At 41.2% G+C, this 10,948-nt stretch overlaps 1 protein-coding gene across 2 annotated transcripts in view; it reads right to left on the bottom strand.

Moving 5' to 3' along the window:
• The window catches only part of NCOA7 (nuclear receptor coactivator 7), a 64,321-nt gene that overhangs the window by 17,200 nt on the left and 36,173 nt on the right, over window positions 1-10,948 (bottom strand). The window contains exons 3-8 of one of the 2 annotated variants that reach the window (XM_010015054.1): window positions 9,004-9,083; window positions 8,045-8,152; window positions 6,524-6,625; window positions 4,792-4,917; window positions 2,286-2,470; window positions 1-878 (exon numbers count right to left, since the gene is read on the bottom strand). The exon at window positions 1-878 is cut by the window's left edge and continues 207 nt beyond it. In XM_010015054.1, coding sequence (XP_010013356.1) covers window positions 1-878; window positions 2,286-2,470; window positions 4,792-4,917; window positions 6,524-6,625; window positions 8,045-8,152; window positions 9,004-9,083 — 1,479 coding nt within the window. The remainder of the gene's footprint in view (window positions 879-2,285; window positions 2,471-4,791; window positions 4,918-6,523; window positions 6,626-8,044; window positions 8,153-9,003; window positions 9,084-10,948) is intronic. The other variant, XM_010015055.1, reaches the window with a different exon arrangement.

The following is a 10,948-nucleotide window of genomic DNA, read 5'->3' as shown; positions in this document are numbered from 1 at the left end:
AATCAAACTCCATACTTTTAACTGTATGGACTTCATTAGCTTGGGACTTTGAGCAGCTAAGTGTAAGGTCTATGCCAACTGCTTTATTGTTTTCACCTTTCTGGATTTCAGCCTTGTGTAAGTCTTCAGATGACTGAGACCCATTCCCATCTTTACTGAGGTAAAATTCAATAAGTTTATCTTTCTCTAGCTCTTTCTTAGTGTCCAATGCAGTCTCCACCTTACCTGTCGGGGAACTGACACATTTGTTTACTTCTGGAATAACATCTTGCTTTTCACACAGCTCTAAGTCTAAGTCAGCTTTAGGTTCAACACTGTCCTTTTTTTCTGAGGAATCAACTGTCAAGCGCTCCTGGACTTCCGTAGTGGGTTTGGTTACCTGCTGCTTAGTTCTCCCCAACTCCCTGGGGTCAGCCAGCAAGCCTTCCATTACTGAGATTTTCCTGTCCAACCCTCCGTCCTTATGAGATGACGTCTTTTCCAGTTCAATGAACTCATCCTCTCCTTCTCCCAAAAGGGATTTTTCTTTGGTTTTGGTATCTGAAGCATTCTTTTCCCCAGAAGGCTCCCTCGCATATGGATCCAAAGCAAACTTTTCCAAATGTTCAGTGGCAGTGATGTTGTTGGGAAACTCCAGTGACTTCGATTTGATTGAGCCTGTACTCTCAGATGACTGAAGAACTTCAAAATCAGCAGACTTCTCCTTATCTGAAGGCTTTATCTGTTTGGCACCCAGAGCAATGGATAGATCCCCATTCTGCTGCCTCTTTTCCTTGCTAAGGGATTTGAATTTGCTGAAAGGATTGATGTCTTTCTCAGAGGATAGGTCTTCCCATTCTCCTGGCCTGTACAGAGGACAAAGATCCTTTGGTATGTCACTGTCAGGGAAAATGACGGATGTACATGTGATGTTAAAAGCAAAATGGAAACAGAAAAAAAAATTGGAAAAGAAAAACTAAATAACATACCAACTTAACTTAAGCTCTGAAACTCAACGAAAAATTACCTTGTCCAAAATAAACACACATCAGTGAAAATAAGTGACTTGAAAGAAAATGGAGAAAAATGTAAAAAGGATAATACCAAAATAAAAGGAGTAAACCACTTGGCAGAATATGCCACATGGGTGAAGAAATGGTACACATGTCATAACAATGTAAAGTCATCAGAAGTTCAGTAACTGAAAAACCACAGGACATGTATTTAGCTGCTGGAATTTCACTCATAATATTATTATTGTTATTTCCCACACCACCCATGCTTCCCTAGTCAGCACAAATTATTTTTGAGAAGAAAGCAAATCACAGATACGCTGTACACTGTTTGAACAGCGTTTACCTGAACACAGATAAACATGTACACCATGTTTACTGCAAAAGAGTTACAGGCAACAGAGTTGGAGTTTTTTCCTTTTACTTTTTCTCTAGTACTTAAATGTAGTGTTTGAATGCAGACTTCCCCAAAGACCTGTTTTTAAAGCAGGACAATCATAAAACATTTCAGAATGGTAAATTCTTAAAAACTTAACAGCATACAACTTGAACTCTTCATTGCTGCTAAGAAGTCTGAGGTGAATGAGAATACAAGATTCTCACCACTTAAAGGTTACTAAAAAGGTACTGAACACTCTAGTAATGCGTGTAACAAATACCTGAAAAGTTCTTCTTGAAATGAGAAAATGGAGGGAAGTAGATGAATTTCACTGATCAAACAGGTGTTGCATATAGTGACAAAACCTTGCTTATAACAAATACATAAGCAGTGCCTATGCTATGCATAAATGAAAGCAGTCCACCCCAGAAAGTCTACTATGTATTATAAATGGTAACTATCAATATATTTCTGGTTCTGAAGTGGAAATATTCCACAGACTGTAATTCTCTAAGTCCTGAAGATGGCAGTTAAGGTGCTATTATCTTCAAAAGTTTCAAATTCTCCTCTCAGAACAGCCCTGGTAACACAACAAATGGTCCAGACTGAGACAGTGCAAGAGCCCAACGATGGCATGCCACCAATGCTTTTAAATACTGCATTTTACTCATCTCCTTTGCACACTGGTTGTCATATTCACGACCCATTTTTCTTTAATGCCACTGAAGTGTTCTAAAAAGCAAGTGTAAGAACAACACAAGTGAATCATTCTTTTGCTGGCACTTTCTTCCCTTGATTTATTTTATTCTCCTGCATTAAAATACTTTCCCTCTGTTACCTCCCCGTATCCCCTCTTTATCTGTGACCCTTACTGAATATGTGTAAACATAAGTTCAGGGAAGAACACTCCTTACGATGGCAATGCATCTTTAATCTTCATGTGAGAGATGTCATTGTAGAGAGCGATTGAGACAACCTCCTCCATGGGGCAGATGAGCCCATATTCTTCACAGCCATTCTCAATTACCAGAGGATCAGACTTATGTGGGTCAAACATGATATTGTTTGGAGTTACTATCATGACTCCTCCAACTACACCCTAAAATAGGAGAAGAAAGAGTTAGCACATTACATTTATTTCACTTATCATTTGGTATTGGATATTATATTACTATCCTAAAAAGAAAAACCTCTCCCTCGCCTCTTTATACCCCATCATGCAATGTTTGCTAACAAAACATTTTACATCAAATTAGACATTGTAAGGAGAGCAAAGAAATAATTGCTTAGTGACACCCAAGTTCCTGGCTGATAAGAAAGAACATCTGAACTATTCAACTTCCAGTGCTGGCTTCTACAAGCTAGAACTGCAGACTGTAATCAAATCTCAACAAAATAGATTAGTGGATTTAAAAAAATAAACAAAATATTAATAATAAAAAAGTACCATTTTATTCTAGATACAGCCATCTTCTTTTGATACATGAATTTATATGCAACCAGCACACCTGAATGCAGTTTTACTCATGGAAATGTCAAGGTTACTATGCTCCTATGCTAAGCTATTTTATAGGTCCCCTTGATGTGTTCTCCCAGAGGTACATGAAAAAAAGCTTCTATATGTAGGGACTTGATCTGAAACAGCTTCTCCCTGATCTAGAAGCAGCTTCTACCACTGATCCAAGCATATTCTGCACAGCTGTAGAAGACATTTAATTCTTCAAAACATACTCTAGCAGAGGAATCAGTAAGAGGCTATATCAGCCATTACTCAGCATCCGACCCATGACAACTGACCATTTTTCAAGGTGTACAGAGGATGTTTCCAATGTCTTGCTCCTGCACCCTGTCATCCAGATGAGTTACAAAATTCACCAGACCAACTCAGAAGCTGTGTGTCAATCATGACGACTGACCAACAGGAGCCGCAAAACAACAAGAATGACCTACACTGTAGATACTATTAATTATCCAAAGTCATTCACAAGGCAAGTCAAGGAAGACTAACAATTAGGCAGGTTAAGGACCACAAGCTTGGTTTCTTTGTTTTTAACTGTGTCAAGCTGATGGCTTGGCACTGGCAAGCGGGTACATGTGGTTTTTTGCTCCTTTGCTTTGTAAAGCAAAGTCTGTATGTATTTCCCATTTGCTTCTCCTTATGACTCACATACACATGCCAAGATTATGTTTGGATGAAAGAATCAAAATCAAGTGCAGAAGCTTCTCCCACAGGTATGCATTAGCCAGAAGAGCAAAACCATCAGCAGACTGTACTTCCCACCCAGCCACCGCAGGAAGCAAGGGAACAAAGGATTTTAGCTACACTGGCAAAGAAGCCATCAGGTTATTCTGACTGCAAATTACTTTTTCAGTCCTGCAGCCATAAAATTGGCAAGCTGTATCCTCTGCACCTAGTAAGCATCACATAACAAAGCAAGAGTATTGCCCTAATTTACATGCAAGGCACCAAGTAGGCCTCCATTACTTTCTACAAAATAGCAGATCGAAAAATTGCAGAGTGGTTTAATACAGTCTACATCCACTCAATGTGAAAAGAAACCAGAAACTGTAGGTGTAAACACATCCATCTTACAAAAGTCAGGACTAAGGGAAAAGTATGTTTAAACTACAGTGGTTACAGCATCTCCAGTATTATAAATTCCAGAGAATTTGAAAACCCAGACATCTAACTGAAACCAGAGTCAACAAGAGTAGATATATCAAAGCAGACAGTTCAAGAAGATAGTATCTTGCAGTCTTGAGAAAAGGGTTAAAATACTGCCCGAGCTTTGTGCCTTTGTTTCTAAAACAGCTGCTGTAAAATTTAGGGTTGCAGTCCCAGTAGGAACATGTATGTTACAAGAAAGCTTGTAAGAAAAAAAAGGTTGTATCATGCAGTATTTATCTTTTTATTAGGATTTGCATGACATTCATTAGGGAGTGCAGAAGCAACATAGACGTATTTGGAAACACTGCTCTGGAAACAGTTAAGATTTATCTTAAAGTCATAAATGAAATAGATAGGTATGTGCTCCTTTTATAAAGCTGTTGCTCAATGTGATGGAACTGGACAACTAATCCTAACATGTCATAGCTCTAAAGTGCAGCCTCTCTGTGTATCTAGCAACACACTCTTAAACAGATAATTCTGGTAAGATCTGGTAAGGGAATGAAGATGAATAGAAGAGGTACTCTTTCATAAAGCAATTATTACAGATTAAACAACTGAAAGAACAAAATGATACAGCACATTGCCACCATACCAGTGAACACAGCAGTGATAGATAAAGCCACCGTAACATTTACATTCTTTACAAAGTGGAGCATGTTTGACTCCCCCAGTATCCATCTCTCACTTATCCAAACACATTTGGCTTTTAAAGAATCTCAAACAATGCCCAAAAGCCTGGTTCCACCTACCTTACCATCTGTGAAGTAACGACAGTTCATTTTTAAAAATTTGACAACCACGGGCTCATCCTCTTCTGAAGTAGAGGACAGGACTCTCTCAACTGGTTTGAAGGCCTTTCTTGCCAAATCAGCATCCTTAAAAGAAAATAAAAGGATCAGTGCAGAGCAATAGGACCAGGATTGTATACTTTTAGATTCTGGGCAACAAAAGGCCAGGTTCAACCAACTATTTTCCTTTTGCTTGAGGAAGAAAAATGGTGGTCACGTATGCATGTATATATGTACACACACTCCCCACAATATCCTGTGTGGAAGAAAAACCTCATAATATGTCGAAAAACCCCCATAAAAGCAACAGGCAAGATACTAAAAAATGCCAAGGCAAGTCAGCTCACTGAAATTCAATGAGGCATTCTCATTTTAAGAGGGAGCCAGTCCTGCTACCTCATCTACATTGAAGACCTCTGCACATGGTGCACTGGTGGGATTCCCCATGCAGGAGGCACACAGACTAAGGTAAAACACAGTATTCACTCCAGATTTCTGTCCACTTTCCTTTTCATTACTTACAGATTTGAAATGTCCTAATTGCTTTAACATCAGCAGGTGTACAGCTAAACTCCCAAAAAGTACTATCTGAAGTCATCATGGCAAATCACTCTTCTAAGGGAAATGAATGATCAGCTATGCCAAGGCTATCACAAAGATTAAATTCTATATATGAGTACCACCATCATATGCTTAACTAGAGAAACTGATTACTCAGACTAAACTAACAGCCTCTGATTTCAAGGATCCCAATGCAGGATAAAGGTTCTGGACTGCAAAGCAGCATAAAAATCTCCAGGGTGAAACAACAAATAATTTTTCATATGTAATTTTCTATTCTTTTGTCCTGGGTTCAGCTACAGCAGTCATTTTTTCTCCTCCTTAGTAGCTGGTGCAGTGCTGTGTTTTTGACTTTCAGTCTGGGAACAATGCTGATAACACCGATGGTTTTAGTTGTTGCTCAGTAATGTTTACTCTGACCAAGGACTTTCTCAGTCTCATGCTTTGCCAGAGAGGAGGGGAAGCCAGGAGGAAGCAGAGACAGGACACCTGACCCAAACTGGCCAAAGGGGTATTCCATACCACAGCACGTCATGCCCAGTATATAAACTGGGGGGAGTTACCCGGAAGGCCCAGATCGCTGCTCGGGTCGGGCTGGGTATCGGTCGGCGGGTGGTGAGCGGTTGTGTCCTTTTCCCTTGTTATTCCTCTTATCATTATTATTGGTAGCAGTAGTGATTTGTATTATACCTTAGTTACTGGAGAGCTGTTATCTCAACTCGTGGGAGTTACATTCCTCCAATTCTCCTCCCCATCCCTCCGGGAGCGGGGGGAGGAAGGAAAAGGGGGGGAGTGAGCGAGCGGCTGCGTGGTTCCAAGTTGCCGGCTGGGCTTGAACCACGACATCTTTAAAAACTATACACTGTTTTGAATTGCTTTGATAGACTCTGGCCCAACTGAATTTGTGCTGGGTTTCTATGCTCAGACAGGGTTCCCTTGATTTGGAATATTTAAGAGAGATTGTGAATTTTCTAGTACAGCAAACTAAAATTAATGCCACTCAATGAATACACTACACACAAGGTCTGAACTGTAACCTCAAATATTTGCTATTTACACAGCCTTGAATCTCAGCTTCAGAATCAGACATTATTTTGTGAGTTGAAGACCAGTGAAGCAATGTTTGACTTACAGGGAGTTTATCATACTCAGCATCTGATGATGAAGGAGAAACGGGAGCACCAGTATTGAAAGAAGAAAGCCTTGCAGCACTTGTTTCTGGCACAAAGAGTATCTAAATACAAACACAAACGTCAAAACAGTAAGACACAAGCTTTTAAAAGTTATTCACTATAAATACTACGTTCTACTAGAAAGACAACCCGGTACTGATCACTCATGACTGCAATGCACTCCTTATTCTAGAATCCTTCTTCATACGTGGTGATGGGGGGGCACATGCAGATCTAATTAGTTACAGAGTCTAGATCTACATTTTGTTTAGCAGCACAGACAAGAAAATAAAACATTTTCCACAGAGCGAGAACCTCCTTTTCCCTGCCAAATTTACAATCTCTGATCATCTTGCAACTATCTCAACTACAGAACAAGTAACTGTAAAATGACTATTACTAGTCATTAATTTGTAACAGCAAACTCTGGTGCAAAGAAAAGACTGCTGCTGAAGAGGGGGGATTTTTTGTGCTAGAAGTTTGTAACACCTCACTATAGGTTGTTTTTTTCCAAAAACATACTTGCATCTCTAAATGTAAGAAAATGTTTTTTACATGAAGCAGCATTTTAGCATCATGTACTACATTTAAAATGAACACCAAACAAATAAAACCTTATAATACAACCGTGTATAAAAATATAATGCTTTGTTTGAATTTTCACATTCCCTCACAGTGAACATCCCAGATTTTTAGTACAGCAGTACAGCTTTGGACCTCCACCCCAAATAAAAACACAGTCATATGCTGCAAGTTTCAAAGTAAAGAAAGATACTTCTAAAATTATTTAAAAAAAAAAAAAAATTGTTCACAGTTTTGTTTAAAACAACAAAAACTGTTCAGAAAAATAAACCCATTTTCCTTATGCCAGTTTTTGTCTGCGGGGTGTTCTTAAGCAACTCATGCCATCTCTATGTGCCTCAGTTTTACCATCTGCAAATTGGGACACTATAACCTCTTCATATTTGTGAAACAGAAGTAGAGATCTGCTCTTCCTGAACCAGGTGTTAGCCTTCACATTTGCATTTCCGTTACCATTACCTAACTCTCCCCAAAACAGTCTATGTCCAATTCTTTCTCATCTTACAGGAGACTGACTCATCCCCAATATAACGGCAAAGAGCCATTTCAATTACTGTATCTAACTCTCTAATTCTTTAATGTATTATACATAGCATTTATCTAGGCTTCCCAAGAATTCAACTCTCTTGGAACAGCTACATTACCCTCTTGAGCTTCAGAGACCTTTTTAAGCTTTAGTGACAGCAAACAAGTAACAGAAGTCAGATATGGCAATTACAAAGCTCGCCCCCAGTTCCAGATAAGGATCTAGTGAGTTCCCCTTTGAGGGGTTTAAATTACTGTCCATTATCCTTGTATCCAACTACCTAAAAGATACAGTAAAGTTAAAGTACTAAAAAGCTTTTAAATATGTAGCAAATAATCACGTTTCAGGTATTAAAAAAAACGTAAATACTTACCTGGCCTGGCACAATTGTCTGTGTGAAAAGCTTATTGAGCTCCACAAGCTTGTTTGGTGTGATGTTAAACTTCAATGCTATGCTGTTTATGGTGTCCTGATTCCCAGCCTGAAGAAAGAGGTGAAGCTTAATACACCATAGTGAACACATTCAGCACAGCAGCTGAACTAACACCATATAACGAACTGCTTGCAGTGGTTTGATGATCTTAACACACCCTCTGTTTAACAGGTTACATGATAAGCCAGCATCAATAAAAAGAAAAAAATACTCTGATACTATACAATAGGTATCATGGAGAAGTGTTATAGATGTCTCTCTCGTTTCTCATAAAACTTTAAAGCAGCACCACCATATTTAGAACTAGTCAGGCAAGTGGGAAAGGACAAACACTGTAAAGTTCATTACATCTTCAGCAATCACAGCATCTCGGGCATTTGTGCTGTTCCAGGCTGGGACAGACGCTCTGCATGACAGAGAGTGGGGTGCAGCCCCCCACTTCAGGACCTGGCCACTCACACAGAGACTTTTTGGGCAGAGCTAGCCCTCTCGAGCTGCTGCAGCAGCACGCTGCTGCCCTGCTTCAGCTTAGAGAAAGAGGTCTCCCATCGTCTCAGGACCAAGCTCAGCCCAGCCAGTTGACGACCCAAGCAGCACTGTGGAATGGAAGTATTTTTCAGAATAACAAATTAACTGCTCTACTAAAAACCCATGGTGCAGGAGTAAAATTAAGACTCAGGGTTGCAAGAAGAGTCAGAGGACCTTGGCTGAACAATAGTTCAGGATGTGAGCTTAGCCCTTCCCATGCAATGATATTTGGAGCAATCCCTACTGAGATAGGTACAAACTGTAGCCAGTATTCACTTAGTGCTTTCAGTTTTGTGCCATTGGCTCCCTCTCAACCTCAACAACTCCACTTTCGAATAGCAGACATGAACAAACCACGCACCAATACTTACAGTGTATTCTATGGTACCATGGGGTTTCTGAGAAACCATTTTTTTCTCTTTCTTTTCATTGGTTTTATTTTGATTGTCATCTAAAAAGGAAAAGAAAAATATTCAAGTAATTGACTTTCAAGACGTTTGCCCATCAACATGTTTTGAAAGAAATCTCTACAGGATTTGCAAATTTAAGCTGTGAACAGGAACAAGACATGGAAAATACCTATTAGGCCTTAAAATTGCACTGTAAGACAAGCAAAATTTCATCGAATACAGCAGGTTTAGTAATCATTCAGGAACTCTGCAGGAATAATGTATACATGATACAATATCAATAGATAAATGCTCCCATATTTTTCTCTATGATTCCTACACAGTTCATCTGTTGGATGCGGGTACTTTGTGTGATGAGCTACTACAAAGGCTGAGGTAGAAACCAGAAGATGAATGTATGCATGGATACTACATTGGTAGGATCACAACAAATACTGGTTAATCACCACTTCACCACCAGTACATTATGTTTAAGCACTATTTTAAACTCTGCAGGTAAAAGTATGCCAAGAGTCCTGCAAAACAGGCTTGCATACAGTATAGAGTCAAGCATCAGAATGTATAAAGCTCTTTCGGAAGATGTTTTCCATGAGCTGCAATAGACAAAACTCAATGCACTTGCAAGACCTGAAAGGCACCAGTGAGCTCCCAGCAGCAGGAGCAGGGTAGCTATTTTCAGCTCTTACTAGAGCACCAGGTGAGTGAAGTCAAGGATAAGCATGGATGCCCGGTGCCCAAGCCAGCCCCAGCCCCAGCCCCTCAAGGCTCCCTCTGCACACCCACAGCCCAAACCCACGTACCTGGAGGTGGCGAGGGTGGCACACAGCCCCAGCTCCAGGAGTGGGGCTGGGGTGTGGTGAGGCTGTGCATGGCCACCCTGCTCGTCCAGTCTGCTCACCTCCAGCCCCTCGCAAAGGTCCTGCTGCCTCCGGCACAGGGCTGCAGCCCGGCCGAGACAGGGAGAGCCGAGAAGACAAGGCAGGGCTGGGCCTGGCAACACCAGCTCCGGCGGCTAGAGGCAGGGAGATGACGTGCTCTTGGGGAGACTGTTCCCACAGTCCAAACTGGCAGCTCCAGGAGGAGATTAGGGAGGAAAGGACGGGGAATGGCAGTGCAGGGCTTCTGGCTCGCATTCAGGCTGTGCTGTAACCTTTGCTATTTCCAGAGAGCAAGAGGGAGATAGCAAAAAGAAGGGCGAGGACTCGCCTGCCTCACTGTAATGTACACAAGAAGAAAGGAGGGGCCTGGAACCGTGCTGCACATGACCCTTCTGCCAGCCCATTTCCACAGCTTAATGATGGGGGCTGTCTCAGTGTCTTCCAGAGGCTACGTGGTCAGGGGCAGTCTCCTTCAGTCAACAGAGGCTCACAAGAGCCCTGAACACACATCGAAACATTACTGCAGGTGTACACCCCCCCCACACACACTACCTGCCAGGGATGCTGTCATGAGAAGTGCCATCAGTGAGGGTGGTGAGGCACTGGAATGGGTTGCCCAAGGAAGTTGTGAATGCTCCAACCCTGGAGGTGTTCAAGGCCAGGCTGGACAGAGCCTTGGGCAACACAGTTTAGTGTGTGGTGTCCCTGCTCATGGCAGGGGGGTTGGAACTAGATGATCTTAAGGTCCTTTCCAACCCTAACTATTCTATGATTCTATGGTTAGCAATAAGACAGACAGCAGAGATGTTTTTCCCACAATGTAAGAGGCAAAAAGCATGCAGGGACTAAACACACACAATTTAAGTAGACGTGGATAGTACATGTCGCATAAAGGACAGAGGTAGGAAGAGGAAGATCAGGATGATGCTGGCTTGCCTTTCTCTGATAGCATTTTGGAACAGAGCATCCCTCAATGATCTCAAACATTCCACCTCCAAGAATGGAGACCCACAGTAAAAATTTTAAAA

This window comes from Nestor notabilis, unplaced genomic scaffold (genome assembly GCF_000696875.1).
Source record: "Nestor notabilis isolate BGI_N333 unplaced genomic scaffold, ASM69687v1 scaffold2585, whole genome shotgun sequence".
NCBI classification, from domain to species: domain Eukaryota; kingdom Metazoa; phylum Chordata; class Aves; order Psittaciformes; family Psittacidae; genus Nestor; species Nestor notabilis.
This window is presented reverse-complemented; position numbering and strand designations above follow the sequence as displayed.